The sequence below is a fragment of the Paralichthys olivaceus genome, chromosome 18 (assembly GCF_024713975.1).
Source record: "Paralichthys olivaceus isolate ysfri-2021 chromosome 18, ASM2471397v2, whole genome shotgun sequence".
Lineage (NCBI taxonomy): Eukaryota > Metazoa > Chordata > Actinopteri > Pleuronectiformes > Paralichthyidae > Paralichthys > Paralichthys olivaceus.
In genome coordinates, this window is record NC_091110.1 from 9,299,319 (window position 1) to 9,323,679 (window position 24,361).

Consider the following 24,361-nt stretch of genomic DNA (forward strand, 5'->3'; position numbering starts at 1 on the left):
AGGAATGGAAACGTTGATATATTTGACTACTTCCTGGAGTCTGGGAAGAGTCTCACACACGCACATATACACACGAGGGAGGTAGAAAGGCACAGAGAGGGGAGGGGGCAGTGTGCGTGTGCGTGTGCGTGCGTGTATAGTCACTTCAGTCCCTTCAGTCCCTGTGACAGACCTTTTCCCCTGACTGACTGATTACTTCCAGACTGTCTCGTAAAAAAACGTCGCAGTCCCATCCATGCGCCGTTTGGGCTCGTTGCGCTGCGCTTCTCCTCGGCGCCAGTGGGGGATCCTGAGACAATGCAGGGATGAGCTATTCACTCGCACACGCACGCACGCACGTACACACACACACACACACACACACACACACACACACACACACACACACACACACACACACACACATCTCCCCTATCATCATAATCAGCCATCCACCCCCCCTGCCCTGCAGCGACACTGGCTCACTGGCACATTAACATACTGCTGCCTGCACCTCCTCCCCCTAGAAAGGCTACTGTCTGACTGTCTGGGGAGCACTACACACACACACACACATTAGGAAAATGTTTATTTACCCAGTGGATTGACTGAAAGATGGTATTGTTTCAATAGAGTTTGGTGTCTTTTACATACTAAACGATTCTAGTTTCAGTCTCAAAATTCGACATTACTGGTGATAAACTGAACTTGTAAAAACAAAATCATTTTTACTGGCTACATTTGCCCTTATATACACAATCCGATTGGTTTTGATCTTAGGTACGTTTTTATTTGCTTAGGATTAGTGTTTTTAACATGACAATTGACAGTCTCCATACAAACACACTTTTACCTGCACACATTATGTTTGGTTTTGTTCTCTAGTTTGTGTTTTCCACACTTGAGCCTTAAACATTTACTTTACATCCATATAACATACGTGCCTTTCTTGCCCTGTATGTCATTGAAGCTATATGCCTATATTTTCTTCAGAGTATCTATCTATCTCTTGAACACACAAAGAAATTAAGAAATAGGGAGGAGGCTGTCATACATCAGTTGTAAAGAGAGAAAGGAAGAAAATTGATCCTTAGCTGATGGAAAGTTCTTTGGACAAATACAGGTGGAAACTGTTGTGTTGATCATCAAGATTGTGTGTGTGTGTGTGTGTGTGTGTGTGTGTGTGTGTGTGTGTGTGTGTGTGTGTGTGTCCAGAGGGGGGCAGCAGCGCGCTCCCATTTGCGTTTCGGACATGTAGGCGGTTTGTATCTATGTGTTAGTATCTATTCCCTTCGTATCTATTCCCTACATTTAGTCTGGCAGGTACAACCTCTTCTTGATTAACATGACAATATTAGAAATCCTTCATCTCCAGCAGAAAAGTCCGAGAAAGGGAAAGTTTCGATTAGACTGACTGTTGCACAACATGTGACCCATTCATTTGACTGATTCCTACTTTCTTTAATAGGTCATTTTAACATATATGTCAAAATAAAATGAATATAATGAAAATGAAACAGGGTCCAGGAGGGAATCACACTCTAAATAGTCAAGAGTTGCATGTACGTATTTTCTGTCACTTTTTTCCCTATTATCCACCTATCAAAAGTAGTTAAATAAGAGCAAAATAGAAGAAAGGACGCTTTATTAAGATAAAATGTATTTAAAATAAACTTATACGCCTTATATTTAGCGTGTATTTAACATGTAAAAGTTTAACACGAGTAACTTTAATGTTGAGTTTGTATCTTTTGGCCTCACTCACACTCCTGTGCTCCTATTCTCACACTTTTTCTATTTCACTTTAACTCCTCTATTCCTTTATGTGTGTGTGTGTTTGTGTGTGTGCGTGCGTGCGTGTGTGTGTGCTATGTGCGTGCCCGTGAGCGTGCACCGTGGGCTCCACTTGATCTGTTGTTTGCGCAACACAATCACATTTCTTTTAAGCGACAGGGTGTCTAGACGCACACGTGACCGGGCGCGTCAATGCGCACTGGAGACTGGAGACGGAGCAAGGGCACCCAAACCATCCGCCTCATTTACAGACAGACGCGGAGCCCTCTCCACATCACTCGTCGGCTCCCACACACGGAAACTTCGTGTGAGATTATACGAGTGTTGGATTATTTTTTTAATTTTGTATTTCAGACGGATTCGGCGCCTGAGTCTAATTGTTTTATTTTATTTTTTTATGCGCGGACGTTGCCAGAGGGTCTCTCGCGTTTTTCCTCCTCAAACGTACAGGGTCAGAGATCCAGTCCTGGATTTGAATCCCCGGCTCTTTAGCAGACTACATCCCCCTGCACACTCGCACCATAACGGATAAAAAAGCGAGAAGTAGCCCGGTGGTGGTGGCGGTGGAGGAAGGGAAGAGAGAGCCCTTCTCTGCGCAGTCGGATCAAGGATTTTGTGGATTAATGTTCATGAGGACGCGAGCGGCGAGCCTCGCTTTCAGTGGGATAATTGTGCGTTTATTTCCTAGCCGGGCCCGCAGTTTAGTCCAGTTTTCACCGCGATGTTTGTAGGCTCTGCTGAAAACCGACACGGGGTGTGTTTTAAAGGGGTCAGATCGCGGTGCTAGGCTGCACATCACCCAGCAAATCCTGACGCATCCGCGGCTACATGCGTCCGCGTTTCCCCCTCTGCCACGGAGGTGTTTAGGCTGCGAGATTCAGTTTTATAGCCCGCTCTTAAACGCCCCCGGGGGTTATGGTTATTTATCCCCCAGAGGAGACGCTGACTGTCCCGTGAACTGCTGCTTTTTTCTCTCCCCCCCACCTTGGTGATCTAGTCTGCAGGAGACAGAGACTGGCGCATGCTACAGATTTCCTCCGCTCATCCAGCTCATCCCAGTTTTTCCACCGTCTCTTCTCAGGCTGCTTGTCACCGCCTGGACTCGGATCCCGGAATCTTCATGATTTGCGGACACCATGCTCGTTTTTTAGCCGGGGAACCCTCTTTTCGTCCCGCATGTTCAGGACCAAACGATCGGGGCTCGTCCGGCGACTCTGGAGGAGCCGCGCGCCCGTGGAGGGCGACGGGGAGGCGGATAGAGGGACGACGCATGGCTCCGGGGGCTGCTGCATGGGCAAAGCGACAAAGGTGGCCAAGTCCGGCGCCGGGTCCGAGGCCGAACTGAAGGCGTTGACCCACTCCATACTGAAAAAGATTAAAGAGAAACAATTAGAGGTGCTCTTGCAGGCGGTGGAGTCCAAGGGGGGCGCACGGAGCCCCTGCTTGCTCCTGCCCAGCAAAGTGGACGCCAAAGTGGGTCAACAGTCTTACTCTCTCCCCATGCTGCTCTACAAAGTGTTCAGGTGGCCGGACCTCAGGCATTCCTCGGAGCTCAAGAGGCTGTCTTGCTGTGAATCCTACGGGAAAATCAACCCGGAGCTCGTTTGCTGCAACCCGCACCACATGAGCAGGCTTTGTGAACTCGGTGAGCCGGATTATTCTTTTTTAAATTACACCCCCATCCATCCATCTGTACACCCTCGCAACAATATTCATTTCTGCTGGTGTTGTGGGGCCTTATTTTGAATCCAAAACAGAGTAGGTGAAAAGAATCGCCAGGGTTTTAAAGCACCAATTAGCCTAATTCAAATGACATCACCTCCCTTGGCACACTTGTCTTGAGTTTCCATAAGGTCAAACTGAGCCCATGTGCAAACTGTGCCAAGTGGTCCTCCTCTATGTTGTCATTACATTTCGATTTAACATCTTCCCCTCCCAGGAATCAACTCTTACAACCATGTTTTCTAACTATTAAATGTGTTGATTTCCGAGTTTATCAGGCTGCCACCCAACGTGATCCTTTTTATTCCAAGTCAAATCAGGGATATTTCTAACTTCATCAAACAAACAGTCCTGTCTGGCATTTCAGCATTTCACAATTGGCATTTCCAAAGTGCAAAAGCGACTCAGCCAGGGCTTTACAGTCTTTCCACGCTGAAGTTTCCAGCCCCCGTGTGTGTGTATGTGCGTGTGCTTGCTTGGCGTCCCGGGCCAAAAGAGGCCCGTATCTCAGTTTGTCCTAGACGCTGATAGTGGCCCTCCTGGCGCCAGGCGGCCCCCTGTTTATCTGCCTGCCAATGAAAGGCAATAGCCGCCCGGCCCCGGCCCTCTCTGCTTTCCTCTGCAGGCTCAGGCTGACAGACACAAACCCCCCCTTTTTCCCCCTGAAGAATGAAACTACTCTTATCATAAAGTTAAGATCTCTCCCTTCTCTTCCTATGCTCATGCGTCTTCTTCTTTTTTCCTCCCTCCACATGCAGAGTCTCCTCCTCCTCCATATTCTCGCTATCCCATGGACTATCTTAAACCACCAGGTGAGCCCAGTCTACACGCACATGTATATTTATGCACAACATTTAAAGGGCTTCATCTTGTATTCATGACTGATTATATGTTGTGTGACATTACATACAGTCTTACACACTTCCCCCTGCAGTGCATTTATGAGCATGTGTGTGTGTTTGTAGGAAATGGCTCCATGTTATGTTGTGATTTATGATAGCAGAGTGGCACGCCTGGCTGGCTGGCTGGCTGGCTGGGCAGTTCTTGTGTGGCTGTCAGCCAGGGCAAAGCAGCACAAAGTTGAGATACCAGCCACAGACAGACTGAGGACGTCACCAGGGGCCATATTGTGGGTGTGCGTGTCTGTATTGTATGGGTATTTGTTTGTGTGTGTCCATTTTTCTATTGTGCATTGAGAGAGTGAGAGGGAGAAACAGGCAGACAGCAGTGTGTCTGGAGCCAGACAGCATTTATCAACTGGATTAATCAAATTATTAAGGCTGAGGGCTGTGTGTGTGTGTGTGTGTCACAGTCCCGCATCTCATGTTAGTTTTTGGGTCTGGGGGAGATAATTTCCACATGATCTCACAACTGTTTCCCCACCAGTTTACAAGTTTTGGTCTTGTTTAACTGTTGTCTGGCTGCACCTGTGCCAGATTCCACACGCTGCTATTCCCTGGTGCCAGAAAAGTGTCATCAAGTTATGTCATCACCTATTAATCTATTTAAACGGTTACATGTCAGGATATAACCAGAACAGTGCCATAATGGTGGGAGGGTAAAAGAGATGAGTTCCTCTACATATCACAGAAACAGTGACAAAGTATGGGACGTACTGAGGCATCCATTAGTCATTTTCTGATTCTCTCCCTCGCTCATTTGCTCATTTATACCCCCAGTGTGTGGCTGTGGTGTCAGTGCAGGAAGAGCTCTGGGTCGAACAATGACCAGTCGGCCGTGCAGCCGTCCAGTTAGTCAGGAGAAGGAGAAAGTGGCTTTCAGTGAGTGGAAACAATAGGAAGTCATAGCAGCTGCAGCTGTGTGTTCTTCAAAAGCTCCCCTTCACTCCGTCTTTGTCATATTAACCCACCGGGCTTCCATCATATTGTTTTTACTTGAAATGCATTTCCGAGATGGAGCAGAAATTGATCCAAAAATATTAAGAGAAATCCTATTTTTAATTATTAAATACTCAAACCCTCTAGCTAGTGTGACGTCAGTCTCGGGGCATGAGTTCATTTTGGACTCTTTCCCGCGATTATAGGAAACAAGAAGGTAAATAGGAAATGCAAGCTGGATGCAGATAGAGGAAATGATTATATAACTCATGTTACCACCCCGTTTCCCCTTACAGAGCAAAGTGGAAAGAAAAAAAAAACTTAAATTGGTGTGACTGTGGGAACTGCCAACAAGAACAGAACAAGACAGGGAAAATATCACCAGGCCGTGGTGCACTCTTAGAAATAAAAGTGCTAAATGGAACCATAAATGGTTCTTTGGCTTTTCTTCAGGTGAACATTGTTGGAATCAGTTAGAACTTATTATAAAAGACTCGTATTTACTGTTGACTGGAGACTGACAAAACAAAAGTGTGATTAATTGATAAAGGATTCCAGATGCATGTAAATTTAAAACTTTAAAACTTCTTAATGAAACCCTTGCAAAATTCTGCGACCAAAAAAGGGTTCCTCAGAAGCAGATGGTTCTAAAGAGAACCAAAGCCCTTCGGAAGGTTTTTGGAGCCCTTATATCTAAGAGAGTCTCTCAGTAAATACTTTCTTTGAATATGCACATTTCTAAAAAAACATATTAACATAATTTAAGTCTGTAGCTCACCTGTCAGGCCATTTCCTTGTTTGGCTGCGTTTTTAGCGAATGCAGCTGCAGTTGTGGTTAATCAAATGAGACAGTGTCTGCCTGTCTGTGTTGGTGAAGCCGGGTGAAAGACAACATATTAGAAAAAAATAGGACAATGGAGCAGGCTGGAGGGTCCATGCACACACACATACACACACCACACACATGCACAGAGGACAGACGAGCTTATCATGCAGAAAGATGGGTTTTTCCCCAGTGCCTTGGTGAGCTGTCATCAACTCCTTCCCATTACTGCAGGCAACGGCGATTTTCTATACTATTCTTTGCATTCGCTCGATACGCGGCCGAAAGAATCATCGGTAAATTCAGAAAATTTCAACAGACAACTTTCAGAAAGCAATTAAATAGAAAAAAAAGAAAAAGAGGAATTTTTTTAACGATGATGGTTTTATGATTCCAGTGAGCAGGAAGTGGGGGTTATATGTGTCAGGGTGGCTGTCTGCTCCAGCAGCAGCGGCGGTCAATATGAAAGCAGCCCCAGACGTAAAATGCTACCTTGTCTCAGCTCTGGGGAATATAAATCACACACTGTTTAGCTCTTTTTCTCCGGTAGTCCCCCCCCCCCCTTTTAGGCCCTGTGGTCAGCTGTGAACTGTTGCCCGGGGAGACCAGGGCAATGGCGCTGGCAGCCAATGAAAGCGAGGCAGTGCCCGTGCATCTCGTTATGGCGACCGCAGCAGCACGGGCAGCGTCCGGACGGGGCCGGGGTGGCGGTGAGAAATACTTCTGAGATACTTCACAGCTCCTGCGGCTCCGCTCGGTCGCACAGGAGGCCAGCGAGACAATCTGTTAGACAGAGAGTGGAAGTATTCAACAGAAACGCCATCCTCCTCCGCCTCCCCCTCCTCGCCATATGTGGATGAGATGCTCACCGAGCCCCCACACGCTGCACAGCGAGAATCCTGTTTTCCTCACTCTGCATTTTGTTATTTTAGCCTCTGTAGGATCGAGCTGAATGCAGCAGTCCACACGCACGTGCCTTACAAAATACACCCATCAGGTAAAAACTGCACTTTTAGAGTCACAATCCAGTCAGTGCGGAGGTGACCACTGCCACACATCGTGGTCAGATGGATGGTAGGTGCAGAGCGGGTTGACGTGCAGCAAAAGGAATGTATCATTAGTGAATTCCGAGCTACCAGCAGCAGCAGCTCTGTGGCAGAGCTAGCCCCTCTCCCAGCGGTGTGTGTGTGTGCGTGCTGCTCTGCCTGACACACAGCCCCATTCAGGTGTCGAGTCGAAACTAGTTGACGTTACAAGCCTTGGTGGGAGTTCAGCATTCAAATGCTAAGAGGAGGGCGAGAGGAGAATGTCGAGCTTTTCATTCTCGCCTGCCTGCTGTTGTGCGCCGTTCAGAAAATCTATGCTGATCGGCCGTTGAGACATTTTTGAGGCTCTGTTTGCCTCATTCTGTTTTAGTTTTTGTTCCTAGGATGGAGTGCGTCCTGGCAGCAACACACACATACTTAAGTTATTTTGAGGCACATATTTCTGATAGACCTTTTGCTGTCGGATGAATCAGATTTCTGATTCTTTTAAACGCATTAAATTCACAAAAATAGAAAGTTATGGGACATTTATCGAAGGGTTTTGGATGGCTATCACAGAACAGCAAGTGTTTCACTCCACAGACTTCTAGTATTTGATCTGCATTTGGTTATTGAGCTGGGATGAGAGTCCGGGGGCCAAACTATAGCCTCAATCATTTCCCTTTCCAGACCTGGCAGCTCGTCTGTGCAGAGATACGGGGCTAACGTTCCTCCTGAAGCAGTGGATTATGGGGGATTATCAGTGGTGTAAGAAACTCTTCTATGAGGAGTCTTCTGCATGTGTGTGAGAGTGTGAGCTTCATCGTCAGCGTCTTCATTAGGCATTGATTTCACCAGAGTGATTGACGGCCTCACAGCTGCTGCTCCTCAAACACACACACACACGCACACTCGCACGCACACACACACACACACACACATAGACAAGGACTAATTCAAAGTCGCTCTCTCTCTCTCTCTCTCTCTCTCTCTCTCTCTCTCTCCATTAGATTCTCCAGACTCTGGACCCTCATCCAGTGACACTGGGGGAACGACATACTCGGCCCCTGTGGGGCTTTCAGGTAAACATCCCTTCAAAGACATTTTCTTCTTCGTCATATTATTTTCCTCTTCTGCTCTGTTTTCCTTTTCCTTTGCATTCCTCCCATCTCCCCTCCATTACTTGTGACGATGAGGCAGTGATTCTGGGGGCCCCTGCTTCCCCTCTGTAATAAAAAAAAGAGCCAGTGGAGGAGGAGGGTGGTGTATTTCTCCCACATCCACATAAATTCCTCCCTCCTGGCTCTTTGAACAACGCTCCTCTCTTCTCCTCTTCCTCTCTCATTCCCTCTCATCCCTTCCCTGTGTTATGTTGTAATGGAAGACAAACACGCTCAGCCATTGTTTGAAGAAGAATATTCTCTGTGCCTGTAGTATTGTGTGTGTGTGTTTGTTTGGGTGTGTTTGTGCATATACAGTGGGGGGATGACCTTGTAGACTCTTCTCTGAGCTCCCTGTGCGGATAAAAGCGAGACACAGGCACCTTTCTCTCTTCCATCTGTCCATGCACGACGTGTTTCGGGCCTCCTCAGCTTTACTTCCCATAATCCCCCTTTGGCAGCGTTTGCCTTCCTTACCCAACTGCACCCTGTCCATAGGCTACAGAATGAGCGAGAGAAGGAGTTTGCTCTCCGCGCTGTTGCTGTTCTCTGCTTTCCTTCGCCTCAGATGGTTCTCATTACTGGGCCTTTAAAGCCTGTTTTATGTCAGTTGGTGTTCGCTGCCCATTTCCCCCCTCCTTTGTTTGGTGGTAGGGGGATGGAGGGGTTAGACTGCCTGCCTGCATATGCGTGTGTGTGTGTGTGTGTGTGTGTGTGTGTGTGTTCTTAGATGGGAGAGGAGATTGGGGCCTTGCTTAAAAGAACACAGGAACCAAAAATCAACCTCCTCCAGACCCCCAGATGGACACTAAAGTCCTCCCTGTGTGTATTAAGTAAAGACACATTTTAGACCTGATTGAAAACTGTGAAACCCAAGAAGTGGTGTCTTAACAGGCGCCCCCACGCTCCCTCCCTTACTCCGTCCCTCCTTCGACAAGGCGTACACGCAACCGCGCCTCCTCCTCCTCGCCTGTTTTCCTTCCTGGCGAGGATGACATGGCAGCGGCGGGCCGGCACTCCAGTGAATGGGCCCCCTCTGTAAAAGCAGCAGAGGTAGAAGAAGGCCAGGATGGCCGAAGCGCTCTGGCCCAAAAGCGGTCTGCCCTCATGATGTCTCTGGCAGGCTGAGGAAAAAAAAAACAGGCCGCACCATTCCTCCTTCCCCCTCCCTCCCCTGCCTCTCTCCTTTCGCTCCCTCCCTCTGGGGCCCTGACAAAAGAAACATGGCTCTCGCGGAGGCCTGCTGCTGACCTTCTGATTCACTCGCTCTGCCCTTTTTATGTTCTTCACCAGACATATTTGCAGAGAGGCAGGAGGAAGAGAGAGTAGGGCGGCTGTGAGAGAAGGGGTAGCAAAGACTTCAGAGTTGTGCGTAGTAGAACAATCAAGTGCTTGTCGTGTTTAAGCAGCTGTTGACTTGCTCTGGAGTAGCATGATTTTAAAAAGTACCCATCTGGAAAGCACAGCTAAGTCAGAGCTGTTGAGCTGAGGTTAGAGGAAACATCCTTCCTTCTCTCCATCTTTAAGAGCCAAGGGCCTCTGGGCTGGAAGGAGTTAAAGCCAACCGCGACAGCGACAAGCGCAAATGCAAACTAGGCTGCCTGCCAGGCTACCAGCTCCAAAGCTCCTCTTGCTGGCTCACGTCATCGGCTCGGAACAGAGTGGAGAGTGGCGAAGAAGAGTAGAGCAGGGGCTGGTGGCTGTCGGAGGCCTGGGTCTGGGTGTCGGGGGGTGCAGATCTCATATTGGGAGCTGGAAGACTCACAGAGGGGGGTGTCTCACATATCTGCGAGTCCATTTAGTAAAGTCTTTTAATTTTTTATTAGATAAAAGACCTGAGATTGTGTGTTGTGAATGTGTGTGAAATCCACTTTTCCATGCTTGTGCTGCAATAGCCGTGGTTTTGGCCCTGATGCAGAAACATTAGTTTGACAGATTTAGGCTTGTTTTTACACAATTTTGATATAAATGAATCCAAATGTTAAATATTGTCTCAACACCAGCAGATGTGAAAGATCTAGAAAGATTAGCCACATTTTCAATGGAGTTTGGAATCTTGTCAAACAGCTCCAGTTTTCTGCTCTTAATAGTTTTGATACTTGATAATTAGGATGCATACATTTCAAAGAAGATCAATTCCTTTAGTTTGTGTGTGTTGGTGTGTGTGTGTCAGTGGCATGCTTGCTGGTGCCGTCGGGGACTGACCCGGAGTGCCTGCGTGTAAGAGGATCCAGTCGGGCCGCGCTGACATGTACGCACACACACACATTCTCACACACACACACACGATACATACACACAGACAGGCAGATAGAGTGACCTGGTGCGAGCCCTGGCGCACGGCCGACTGTCACACAGGCGCTTCCTCCCACTGCAGGTTAAATTTAGGCCCAGTTGTATTCTTACACCGCCGACCAGTCACCTCGCTCGACAGACAGTCGTCCGGCCCTTCAGTCAGTTAATTAGTCATCCGGTGAATCGGCAGGAGGTCTAACCTTCATCGGGGGGCTCTGACAGAGATTAAATTTAGTCTTGGCACCTCAGGTCGTTAAATCAAACTCGTTCAACTGTCATATGGACGGCCCCTGGAGAAATGGCCCATTTTTGGTCCAGGCCCAGTAAGTGAAGGCCTGTGTGTGTTGTTTGAATTTGTTTATCACAGATGTAATACGTAATACAGTCTCTTAGGATTCTTTTGGGGAAACTAACTTCCAGCAATAAACTGCTCAGAAACAGAGAAGCCTCAGTCTATTGCTCTCTCTCTCTCTATGTCTGTCTATGTCTCTCTCACTGCATTCCTGCCTTGTTTGGGTTAGTAGGGAAAGGAAAGGGCTGCGCAGGATATGACCTCATGTCTTTGAGGAAAAGGCGAGTGGACAGGGAGGCAGCCGAGGCCTCGTCTTGACGGAAAACAAACACTGGGGTGCACCAACCAGAAAGAAGGGAGGGAGGAAGAAGAGAAAGAGAGAAAGAAACTGAGGATTTTACTATACTTATTTTTTTCATTTTTGCTCCTACTAAGATAAAAATGTACACGTCGACTATAACATCCAGGTGACAGAAAACGAGCACTAACTGTAAAACAGTTTCTGCTTCAAATCCCGATTTTACTTTTTGTTGCTTTTTTACTCCCTCCATTGCTCAAACAGTTAGAGGAAGGAATGAAGTGGGAGAGAAGATGGCGGCTTTGGGTGGAGGGAGAGATGGCCAGCAGCTCTGCTCTGCTCTCTGTAATTTGGAGGCCGTGCGTTCGCCAGCGAGTCGAGCAGAGCGGAGCCGGGCCGCTCCGCGCCGGGCCAGGATCTCTCATTACTCCCCACTTCCTCTCCTTGCGTGGCAGCCAAGCCGCCTCTTGGCAAGGGACTCAAGTTTGGTTTTGGCCGTCCTCTTGTTCCCCACCCTGTGTCATTATGCTGCGCAAATCGAAAAAACAGCACAGCGGAGACGGCGGAGGATGGAGAGAGAGAGAGAGAGAGGCGAGGATAGGGCAGAGCGTGCAAAAGCTTTTCACAAGATTTTCTCTCAGATTCTGTTGTGTTCTCCTTCACGTAGCATTGAGATAGCATTTATAGTTGAAAACATTTGCCTACCTTAGCGCAGTCTGTTGACTGAGAGGTGGGCTATGCAGTTTTGGCACCGAGCCTGAGCTGGAGGGAAGCCCAGAACAAGATGAACATTGTTTTGGTTTGCAGTCACTTTGTGGAAGTGGATTTTTTTATACATATTAACCACAGTGTATGAAGAAATAAAGTGAGATAATGTGTGTGAAGGAGAAAGAGGAAGGGACCGAGGACACCTTCCTCCTCCAACTTAAAAAAAATAAAAATAAAAGTGGAATTAAGTGGAGACACATTTCTGCAGACGTGTGTGAGTGTGAGAGATTTCTGGTGTGACACACATGGTGGCCGTCTCCACCCGTCTGCCTGCTCATTCATGTAGTCACTTTGTCTTATGTTTACTCAGACTGGTGGGGTGTGCGTGTGTCTTTATCTCAGGGACAGACTCAGCCATATCTCTATCACAGACCACAGTGCTTGCATACCACACACACCCTCACACATTCACAGAAATACAGTTCAGAGGTACATAATTATTAATAAGTAAGTAACAACACCGTAGGAGCACCGACCGCACACAACTGGCTCTGTTGGTTTGGTTACGGTGCGTCTATTATTTTAGTTCCCACGGTGTTTCGGCGCCACAACAATGCTGCTGATTGTTCGGCTTGTCTGTCCATCTGCCCGTTGCCTGTGGGTGATCTCCTGACGTGTGTTTGCAAAAGTGAGCTGATGACATCATTACGGCCCGCCTGGCACCCGGGTATCCAACTAGCCAGTGTTTATTTGTCCTGTCACCCTGGGAAATGGGGCCGGCAGGGGGGTGGACCCTGTATGTGTGTGTGTGTGTGTGTGGGTCAACCGGATGAAGTGTTTGAATAATAACTCAGCACGGACGTGTTACATGGGTACAAAACATCCACTCGACATCGTCCAATAATGTGGCTGCAAATGGAAGAATCCCCCAAGTTTATTATGAAACCGTGTTGTGTTTTATCTCAGAGAAAGAAAAACACAATTCCCCAAGCGACATCAAGACATGTGGATCAAGTAATTACAGCAGAAACGTCCACTCAGACAAAATTATACTGTAGATGGAGGCATTAGGAAAACATGCTCCATTTCTCCTCCCTTATCTTCTTCTGCTCCCCGGTTGGTCGTGGCCGGATGGTTCATGTTAGAGATGGCGTGTGTGCGAGTCATTCTCTCTATCTGTGTTTCTTCAAGGAGTCAGATTGGCAGATAGCGAAACTGTGCCACTCCCCTGTGCGGTTTTCCTGCCATCAGGGCTTATTTATGCTTCTTGAAATGGGGTGGGGGGGGGACAACTGAGCGACTTCTCACGTAACCTGCCTCACTAAATGGGCACTTCCTCTGTCACCTACTAAACCACCACCATGTGTATATTCTGCTTTAAAGTGGTGCCTGCACTTTAATAAGGAAGATTAGATTATAACAAGTAAACATGACGAATAATTTTACCTTTTTAGCAGCTGTAAACACAGGTGTAGCTTGGACGTGTAAAATAATGTGGATGAAACAGTGTCAGACTACACTTGCTGCTACAAGCATAAACCTGGCTCCCATTTATGAGGCTGTGTTGTATTGATGGGAGACAAGGACTATTCTTCTGTTTTCACTGCACAAATTGGATTGGTAAAGTGTTCTTTTTCTGAAGGGGTCACCTGACATTGAATTTCTCTCTGCAGAGGAAAGAGCAGCGTAGGGGGACTCTTCCTTCTATTAAGACCAAATATTTCTGTGAACGCAGACAGGAAATGCGGCAGCTTTCATTACAGACGGAAACACGCTCATGCTCACAAGGTTGAGCATATACGGCGTGGCAGAGGGAACGAGAGAAATGCCTCCAGGGTGACCCTCGACCTTTGGAATAGACTTTCCCCCGGCTCAGGAGAGGGTGTTGACTTAGAAAATAAGGCACTGTGAAGAGTCCTTCCTTCCCCCTTGAGCTGTTTCCTTCGTGTCTTCCTCATTCCTCTCTTCAGCCGTCTTGTGTGTGTCTGATGACGACAGTGTCATTACGGTCTGGGCTAAGTGCGGCGTGCACGCACGCACGCACACATACCCACATAAATACACACACATAGCGCTCTCAGGGATCGATACGAGACAGTTCTCAGGAGCCTCCTCACTATTTACTGATGTTGATAGGGTTGTGTCCAGACCTGAAGGTTGAAAATCATGTGTGTGTGTACGTGCATGCATGTGTCTGCATGAGGGTGTAGGCGTGTTACCGTGACTGTGTTGACTTCTAAGAATAGTAGCGGCCTGGTGTGTGTGCGCGTGTGTGCGTGTGTGTGTGTGTGTGGGTGTGGGTGTGCAGAGTCAGACAGAGGTAATGATTAACCTTTCCAGACTGTGTTTCTGGCCCTGAGAGAAGCACCCAGTCTGTCATCGCCCATCCCCCCCTCCCTTCCAGCCGTCCTCCCTCTCCTCCCCCTCCCCCCTCCGACCAAGTGTGATTGTCTCAGCTAGCGTGGCGTCCGCTCTTAAAGGCCGTAGGACCATTAAAATCCACGGGGGAGCTGGCGGTGTGTGTGTTTCTGCCAAATATTCCCTGGTTGTGATATGGTTTCATTTACATTTATTTTTTGCTTTGAAGAGCAACCCCCCCCTCCCCAAAATACCATAAGCTTATCTCTCATTAAGTACCTAAAAAGACATGGCTGCAGGGTGCTGTTTTTGTTTGCACAGTGTTGATAATAGCTAAATACTCTCATCAGATGCTCCTTGCTTTTTTATATATTACAAAAAAATGCTTTTTACAAGACCTGGTATCATTATGATCAAGGTCACATGAAGCACTCCACACCAGTGTCTTTCTGATATCATCTATCAGCAGTTTTGATCTCTTCACCAGCAGGGAATGTCTTTAGTTTTCTTTTTTTGCAAGGGGGGGGTGGGATGACCCCATGGGACAAACCAGACTGGGAAGCAGACAACTGACACAGGCAGGACAGAGCAGAAAGGGGGCCGGGTTGTGACAGATGGCCCCGGGCCGCCGGCTAGCCAGCTTATCTTCAGCGAGGAGAGAAGCCTGAGACGCACACTGGGCTGAAAGGCTGCAGAGCAGACAAGCAGGTGGGGGCGGCAGACAGATAGACGGACTAATGCTCCGGTAGGCAGACACCCAGACAGATGCACAGACAGGGGCGCACAGTTGGCTCTGTTGATGGAAAAACGCATACTAGTACAGGCAGCCTCGGCGGAGAGACTCTGACGACAACGTTTGACACGCACACGCTCACCTACGCGAGAAGCACCTGAAATAGTGTCAGGCTGTAACATGAGGAGCTCAAAGTAGCAGACACCTCGCACGTCAACACACACATACAAACACGATGTGTTAAAATGTAAAATTCAGTTAAATGAGCCATGCACTTGGAATAGGGTTTGTTGGTATGGGGTCACTCACATTATAGTGCATGTGTGTGTCTGTGTGTGTGTGTGTTCAGCAGCATTACTCATGAGGTGTAAGCTCATCTGCTGTCAGGACAAGCTGTGAACATACTCTTCACAAGGCTGCACCCCACAGATGGAGGAGTCTGCTTGTCTCTCTCTCTCTCCCTCCCCCTCTCTCTCTGCTGCATCCCAAAAAATAAGAAAAAGCTGGACTGAATCCTGAAGCTATATTTAATTTTTAGTCGGAAATCTCTGATTAGTTTTCGGTCTGGATTCATTTACTTTAACAATGTGAGATTGGACATTTTGCAACATTTTTGTTGATTTCTCACTAAAATAATTGATGGATCTTGGAGAAAAAAATCTGCCATGTTTATATCTATGAGTTTGTGCAGCTTGATTGAATTGAAGGGGAAGATTCGGCCTTGGCGGAGATGTTTAAGATATAAAACATTATCAGCAGCTTAGAAAATATGATATATTTTTCTAGATCAAACCTCCCAGCAGCATAATATACATATAATATTCACAAATGCTGCATACTCATTAAAGGTGCACTACTCCTCACAGGGATAATGTCCTCTGTGGCTGTAGAGGACGTCTAAGAAATTAATGTCATCGTGATGTCATCAGATATTAACTTCCTATAACAGAGAGGCTGTTTTACAAACTGGGGGCATGGATTTTGGCAGTCATGCAGAGTCAAGGCTCCAGTGTTTTCACTCGACACTGAAGACATCACAGCTTTACTTGTTCCCTTTTTCTGTTCCCCCATCATATTTCCCTCTGTTGTTTTTCTGTCTTTCCTTCCAACCGTTTTGCTTTCATCCTTCCTCTCTCTTTTCTCTCTCTCTCTCTCTCTCTCTCCTCTCCTCTCCTCTCCTCTCCTCTCCTCTCCTCTCCTCTCCTCTCCTCTGTGGTTCTCACCGCCAGTCGGGAGTTTCTGAGAGGAGAAGAGAGAGGAGAGGCGACGAGGGAGGGGAAGTGGGGCAGTTAGTGTAGTCCTGAATAGCAGGGTGTTTTCAGGCTGCAATGACAGGCTCAGACAAGCAGCCGCTCTAATGACCTCTGACGCCAGGGCCTGTCTCTCTCAGCAATAACAAACACACACACACACTTAGGCGCACACACACACACACACACACACACACACACACACACACACACACACACACAGGGCCCCACAGGTGAGCTCCACCAGCAGGCCCTGTGTCAGCTGTTAAGAAAGTCTGCCGTGTCCTTCGTCTTGGCCGTTCCTGTACATACACGCAGAGCAGACACGAAAGCAAAGCCTAGGTCAGAGACTCTGTTTGACATCATCCTGAGACGTGGGAGATACTTTTCTGTCTCTTATCTCAAAGATAAATGCTTTTCTTCCTTCCATTTAGTCTAAGGTAGATAACCGGGTACTTAGTTTCCCCCAAGCACCCCATAGGGACGGATTTACGATAAACTCCCCGAGGCTTGGCTCTGACCAACTTCAAAGAACACAGCCCCTCTTGTTTTACAGAAGGCATGCTTTCAGTTTTTCACCCCCCTCTCTCCCTCCTCTCTGTTTCTGTCTCTTCTCCCAGCGTTGTCTTTTTCTTCCCTCTTTTTCCCTCCCTTGCGTCTAATGAAGGGGCTAATGACAGGCCACGGCGAGTCCGTTCGGGCCGGCAGAGATCCTGCCGCATTAATGTTGCAGTTTGTCTCAGACGGGACCTTCCAAATTGCCAGTTGCGTTCACAGCCACCGCAGGATGAAACGAGGAGTAAGGGTGGGGGCGTGCGGTGGTAGGTTGGGGTCGGATGGGAAGGATCGGGGCGACTGAAACTGCTCTGAGAGGGGCTCTGTTCAGTTTTTTCCCCCCCACACATATATTTCCTCTCTTTGAGCTTTCTTAACCCTTGAATGTGTCTTTCATCCATGCTGGATTTGAGTGTGTGTGTGTGTGTGTGTGTGTGTGAGAGAGAGAGAGAGAGAGAGAGAGAGAGAGAGAGAGACAGGAAGTACAAATTGATTGCGGAGCAGTTGATAGAAGCTGTAGGTGATTAGGTGAAGTAGGGAGAGGAAGCAAAGTTGCAAAAGTAACAGTCAAAATATGTGAAAAAGCATTCCTTCTCTTCCCTCACCCCGCCCCCTCTTTTTCTTTTCCTTCTCTCTGTCTCCGTCTCCCTCTATTTCCCTTGCGCCTGACTGGCTCCCACTTTTCTAGCTGGGAGTAGCTGGGAGCCAGATTTCTGCGGAATAGAGATATGAAGGGGGAAGAGGGACAGCGCAGGAGGCACACGAAAAGGGAGACAGGGAGGGAGGAGGTGTTGGCGCTGGTGGTGGTGGGGGTTGGAAACTGGAGCATGGCCAATGCTACACTTCTTTTACGCTCAGGGGGAAACTTTAGACTGGAGAGGCCTGGCTTGTCAACAATTCAGACACCAGGGCTTGAGAGTTAGCGGCCTGCCTCTCTCGGCGGCAAAACGCCATGTGCTTTCGCCGTAGATGGGGGTGGGGGAATAGTTTATTCGCTCGTGTGAAAGCCCCTCGTCTCTTTCCCGTTGCTCAGTTACCGCGGCTTCATCTTTCCCCGCAAATTCAGACAGATCATTTCTAATTTCCTCCAGCAGGGTGAAGCATGTTGCCGTAGGGAGACCATCGGGACGGGCTGGTGGACGTCAGCACATTGTTGGCCACGCCGCTACAAAAATATAGCGAGCCAGACAGACGATAAGCGTTTAATGCCTAGACAAATATTGTACTGCGTGTGGACACTTGCCTGCCAATGTCTCTGAGTTGCTTCTCCTGTCTGAAGTCCAGGAATTCCAACATGGTTTTTCCTGTATGGCAGAAATTGAGGATGACAGTTGAGCTTTGGCTCTCGAGTAAAGCACATTCTCCATTTCCCAAAACAGGGATAAGGAAGAGGTTGTGAAGAAATACAAATCTTTAGAAAGATATTTCTCATCATCGCTCATCCCAGTCTCATGCACTCATCTTTTTCCCCTCTCCCCGCTCTCCCCTTCTTTGCCTATTGATCTGTGTTTTCATGTTTCAGTGCCGCCATGTTGATGTTCTTTTTACATTTCTAACCATCTCCTTCCTCTGTTTCCTCCCTCAGATTCCCTGGCAATGCAGGAGTCTGGCGAGCGGGCCCATTGGTGCGTGGTGGCATACTGGGAGGAGAAGACACGTGTCGGGCGCCTCTACTCGGTCCAGGAGCCCTCCCTGGACATCTTCTATGATCTACCTCAGGGGAACGGCTTCTGTCTGGGTCAGCTCTGCTCCGATAACAAGTCCCAGCTGGTGCAGATGGTGAGGGCCAAGATCGGCTATGGCATCCAGCTGACGCGTGAGCCGGACGGGGTGTGGGTCTACAACCGCAGCTGCTACCCCATCTTCATTAAGTCGGCCACACTGGACAACCCGGACTCGCGCACGCTACTGGTGCACAAGGTGTTCCCCGGGTTCTCCATCAAAGCTTTTGACTATGACAAGGCCGGCAGCTTGCAGCGGCCCAACGACCACGAGTTCACGCAGCAGCCTCGCACAGGCTTCACGGTGCAGATAAGCTTTGTGAAGGGCTGGGGACAGTGTTACACCAGACAGTTCATCAGCAGCTGCCCGTGCTGGTTGGAAGTCATCTTCAACACCCGATAGCAGCAGCCTTCCTCACCTCTTCTGCCCCCTTCACAAACAGACTACACCTTCTTTCCCTTTTTTTTGTTCCAGAGGTTCAAAGAGAGAAAAAAGGTTTTAAAAGAAGACGAAAGTATACGATTCTGACGGACTTTGTTTAATAAACAACAAAGATTTAATTAAATGAAAATAAGAAGCGAAAAATGTATTTTATGTTATATATAAATATATTATTAATTGTAAATATGAAGACGTTTTATATGCATCATTATTTATGTATTGTGCAATGTGTTGATGAAAAAGAAAATAAGATGCACTTTGCTTAATATAAATGCAAAACAAAGAAATGCCAAAATAAAAAAAATGTACAAATAACATGTTTACTTTTGGGTTTGTGGTGGTTTCATTCAGTTTCTTCATGGTTTATTTTGTGCATCAGCTGAATTGGATTATTCGAATGGACCCACATGACAATTCTCTAGAACCCTTTTAATGTAGGTTTCATTATGACCAAAGTGAACATTGGCTCCACTTTGTCTCGCTGAAGGATGTTGTGTCGCAGATCGCCAAAACGCTTCCCTCACGAGACGTGAGTCATAGTTTGACAGCGCCGTAGCTCACTGTCCCCGCTCTCACAGGCTCATTGACATTTTTTTTAAATAGGGCTGTTTTTCCTGAGTTATTTCGGGATGAATGTCCCTCTTCCTCCTGTGTCATTAATCGACTGATGACATCAGAGCCAGGAAGCGGTAATGAGAAGTTTCAGGAACCAATAAAGTCAACAGACGACCCAGCTTCCTCAGGAGCCGTCTCGTTTGAATTGGATTCCAGAGGAAGAAGCGTGTAACATGTATCAAACAATCACATTGAGAATTTTGGTGCCACACCTGAGGGAAAACACGTACTGGAAGATTCCAAACTTCTCTTAGACATCTTAGATTTCAGAGGGACTGGAGCAAGAATGTGATTAGAGACAAAGGCCTATTTATGACCCATTGTATTTCTAAAAACAAGACAAAACAGATTTCCTTCTATCAAACCCGAACAGTGTGTGCGTGCATGAGTTTATGTCTGTCTGGGCTTCATCCTATTGCTAGTCAGATGGGTGTCTGTGAAGAGGATTACTACTGTAAGCCTGCTTTACCCACACACACTGTCTCAAAGACCTACATTCACAAGACCCACTTTCCGCACCATCCATCCCCCCAGCCACTGCTTTGTTCGACAACATTGTAGAAAAAAGAAAAACTCAGAATTTAGGTGAAGAAACAACATACTTAGTGGTACAATCAGGATTTAAATGGAGCATGTGCCTGTGCCTGTGCCTGTGCGTGTGCGTGTGCGTGTGTGTGTGTGTGTTTGTGTGCCTGCGTGCCTCTTTCAAATCAATTATTACAAAATACCTGAGTAAAGAAATCCTTCAGAAAAAGCAAGAATATTCATGTCCCTGAAACAGATATCTTCAAACACAATGCAAATTTATTTCATTATTTTTCTATAGTTGCTATAACATCACTGAAAAAAATTATTGTTTGACACATTATAATTCAGACTAAAAATATTTATCATTGATACATACTGAAGCCGGTATTAGTGTTATTTGACCGTTTAAATCTTCGTCTGTGTTCACACGTGTTAATAACCCTTCTCTCCAGACTCCACAGACTCCAGAAAGAAAGCTTCCTCAACAAGGAATATAAAGCTCTGAACATATCCCACCATGCTGGCAGGACCACATGGTGGGACCCTGTTCCTTGACATCATGCACTTTAAACTCGTGGCCATCGCTGGGCCCGCCCCATCAGTAATCCCTAACCCTGCTAATACAACTAAAGCGGCTCTGAGCTATGTGTGTGTGTGTGTGTGTGTGTGTGTGTGTGTGTGTGTGTGTGAGAGAGAGTGTGAGAGAGAGGAATGGCCTCATATCCATGACTTCCCTCAGACAGGGTGACCCTGATTCTGCACAGCAATAATTCCATTAAAACTAATACAGATTTCAGCAGTATCAGGAGTCGGCATGGAGATGTGCAGAATATTACACTTGTAAGCTGTTTGTGTGACAGCAGCATCTAAGAGAAAAACACTTGACAGGCTGGTTCCAATATTATTAGTCTCAATTTGTCTATTGATGCTGTAAGAATGACAAATGAATAAAAGCTCTATATCTATAGCAGCGGGAAGAATGCCATAAAACACAGTTTCACATACATACACAAATTTTACATACAATTTACATATAATATCAGTAAAATATGAAAAATTGAAGTATTGAGGAAAAAATTACCCATTCAGGTGTGTGCAGTATTTCTAAAACCATGGCAATCTTAGAGTGTTTTCTCAGGAACTGTGGGTCCCTCATTATCAAAACCATCCATCTATTTGATTTTAATTTAAAATATAACAATACTCATAATTTGTGGTGGAAATGAATATTTAATCAACTACTGTAGTATAGTGTACTCTTTATACCTCCACATTGTACCTTCACTTACCTAAGATTTGCAATATTTTCAGAGTATTGCTCATTTTACTTAACATTTACCTTTACAAAAACTTCCCTCTTCTTCTTTCTCCATTAGATTCTGTAGTGTACGTTCTTTTATTTGGGTTTCTTCAAGTTGGTGAAACAGCGCCCCTCTTGTTTCTAACGGCTGGTACATAGTAGTCAGCGCGTGTGGTTGAACGTGGTATAACACTTTTACAGTCCAGGTGACACAGGTGTGCACAGGTAGATCCAGGTGTTTGCATTGTTTGATTAAAAATGGCGGCTAACAAACAAACAGACAGACGCACGCACAAACACACACTGTGAAACTGTGAAGACAAACGAATTAGACTTTAACAACCCATTCACTACAGACAACTAGATTAACTAGTTCTCCAGGGTGGTTAGTTATGTCCGGTGCTATGGTTTTGTAAAATGGAAGAAACGGTCGAGTGCAACGGGACGTGTCTATCACCTGGATTATTACCAGTGGATTTCAGCGTCAGCAAAATGTGAGTCAAACTCTGTCTTTGTCTTTACTGATGACTACGTGTGCTGCTGTGGTTTGTTTGTGGATAACATGGAGGCTGCCCTGGGTAAACGTAGACCTATAGTTCCAGGTTTACTTGAACAATGACACTACTGTCTGTGCTGCTGAGGACTAGCTGTTCCCTCACCTGTCTTCTGGCTGGTGTTGCATGTATGTCAAGTATCTACAACACTAGTTTATGTGGCCTGGATTTAAAAATAAGAGTCAAATCAATGGGTCCCCCTGTTTGTTTATCCTTAAAAGACATACTCTCTACAGAGGTGCAATGATTAATCAATGAAATCAATGGATTAGTTGATGACCGACAATTAATCAGAGGCAGTTTTACATTTTAAAAAGCATAAACGATTGTTGGTCTTATCAAATATTAAAAACAATACCCCCCACCCAAGCACTCACCCTCATCTTCAAACAGAGCAAAACAATATCAACAGGAAATGAGGAAACACTATTGTTAAATCCAAAGGCAGGTAAAAAGAGATAAATGTTTAAAAGAAATTGATAACATTCTAGAAAAGGATACAGATAAAAAATAAAATTGTATTAATTGATCTGACAAATTTTTCATGTATGGAGTAATTTGTCTATCAAATCAAACAGAGAGACATGGACTGCAAACGTGTGTGTGTGTGTGTACAAGTACAAGGATATGTTTACTAGATCTATGCATCCATTAAATGTATCACTTACCTTTAAGGGCTGTGAGGGTGCTGGAGCCAAGCTAACATTGGGTGACAAGTAGGGCACACCTTGGGCAAATATTTTTTTACGATACCATATTAAGAAATACTGGAACACAATGCTTGATTGACAGTCTATACAATGTTTTAAATATGAAATGCAGTGTTGAAAAGACTGCAATTTTGTAAGATACCACCTTGATTCTACGCTAACTCAAGACATAAAGCCTCATATTGGGTTAAACTAAATTTAAATGTATCATGGTACATAAAAGGACTGGATATTAGGTCGATCTCTTATATTCCAGTAGTTGTTGAAAGGGATCACTCCATGTTGAAAAAGAATGACCACAGTGACTTTTGACTTCTGTTTTAAAAATAGACCTGAATATGTCCAAACATTTCCTTTAGTGTAAAATATTCTGACTAAGTCATGTTTAAAGAAATAAATACTTTTTCTTCCATCGTTACTGAATTCACTGGGCTTTATTCCACAATATAATGCAATGCTGTCAGCCTGCATGTCGGACAGCCGTTTCTAAGAATCAAACCAGCATGTGGTTTCTCTGTAATGAAAACACCCATGCAGCCTATAGGAGGTCACCCACTTCCTATGTATGTGTGTTTACGTATACAGCGTTTCATGTGTGTGTGCGGGTGTGTATAAAGACCTGGGGGGTTGGGAGGGTTGTGGTGTGTAGGTGGGGCCTTACAAGCCTGTGTGTGTGAGGTTAGTGGGGGTTTTGTGGCCTTTTCTTTGTGTGTGAATGTTTCCTGACCTTTTCACCTCAGGAATATTGTCTTTTTCTAATTAGAATCTCATCTCACATCGGATCTGATGTAAACATCCTCTTGACTGTTTACCTAAATAACGTGTTGTGGATTTGTCTGGAATGTGATTCATCTTTAACAGCATTATTGTTCGAGACATCCGATATGTGCGGTGTGCATATATAGATCAGAGGAGGTGGCATGCTTTGTCTTTGCATTTACACGCCGTGTCATATACATTCTATGTTATGTGTTGGTTGGCACATGTATGTCCATGTATTCCTGCACACGTGCCTGTATGCATGTGGGGACGCAGCAACAAAGTCCAATGCCGGTAGACACAAAGCCGCCCCCCCATCCCCCTCTTCCTCCTCCCCTGGGGGGGTGTAAGTCTGTCTATGTGCCTGCTCCCAGCAGGAGGGGGGCTGGAGCCCAGGATGGGAGGTTATGGAGGTGGCGGGGCGGGGGCAGTCTAGCCATGTTTACAGCCCGGGATGTGTCGTTTGGGGTTAAAAGAAGGAGACAGTCACTTCTGGCATTCTTATGCTTATTTAGCTGCAGCATGGCCTGCAGTCATGTTTTCTCTGACCTCAGCAAACCACAGAAAATATCACACACAAGCGCAATATATAACAGCTGAAATGTACTCTATTTTCACACATGCACAAAATAGGTATGTTAGTTTGTCATTGAGCTCTGCTGCAAATAACACACCCTCTTATTTCACAGTCATTGTGCTCCATTAAAATATTTTGATATACAACTGTAACTCAAAATGAGGTCCAAGTGGCACGTCGTTGATTTTCATTTAGAAAAATGTTTTCAGTGAAGCACTTTCTGTGTTGGATTTCAAGTCATTATTGATCTGTTGCTGGGCACTGTCACACAAAGGACTGCTTTTCTGTGCACACTGTAATCAGAGTTTGTTAGTTTAGATGCCAG

The 24,361-nt window shown here is 46.2% G+C and overlaps 1 protein-coding gene and 1 long non-coding RNA gene across 2 annotated transcripts in view; both read left to right on the forward strand.

The window, feature by feature from the left end:
* The first annotated feature begins 1,920 nt into the window (after positions 1-1,920).
* Positions 1,921-19,308, forward strand: smad7 (SMAD family member 7). The gene is made up of 4 exons (XM_020082588.2): positions 1,921-3,418; positions 4,254-4,307; positions 8,192-8,263; positions 18,416-19,308. Exons 1-4 carry the CDS (start codon positions 2,950-2,952, stop codon positions 18,952-18,954), a joined length of 1,134 nt encoding a protein of 377 aa, XP_019938147.1. The 5' UTR covers positions 1,921-2,949; the 3' UTR covers positions 18,955-19,308.
* A 2,385-nt stretch (positions 19,309-21,693) lies between these two features.
* The window catches only part of LOC109626202 (uncharacterized), a 33,972-nt gene continuing 31,304 nt past the window's right edge, over positions 21,694-24,361 (forward strand). The window contains exon 1 of the long non-coding RNA XR_002202512.2: positions 21,694-21,930. This is a non-coding gene — a long non-coding RNA (uncharacterized lncRNA). The remainder of the gene's footprint in view (positions 21,931-24,361) is intronic.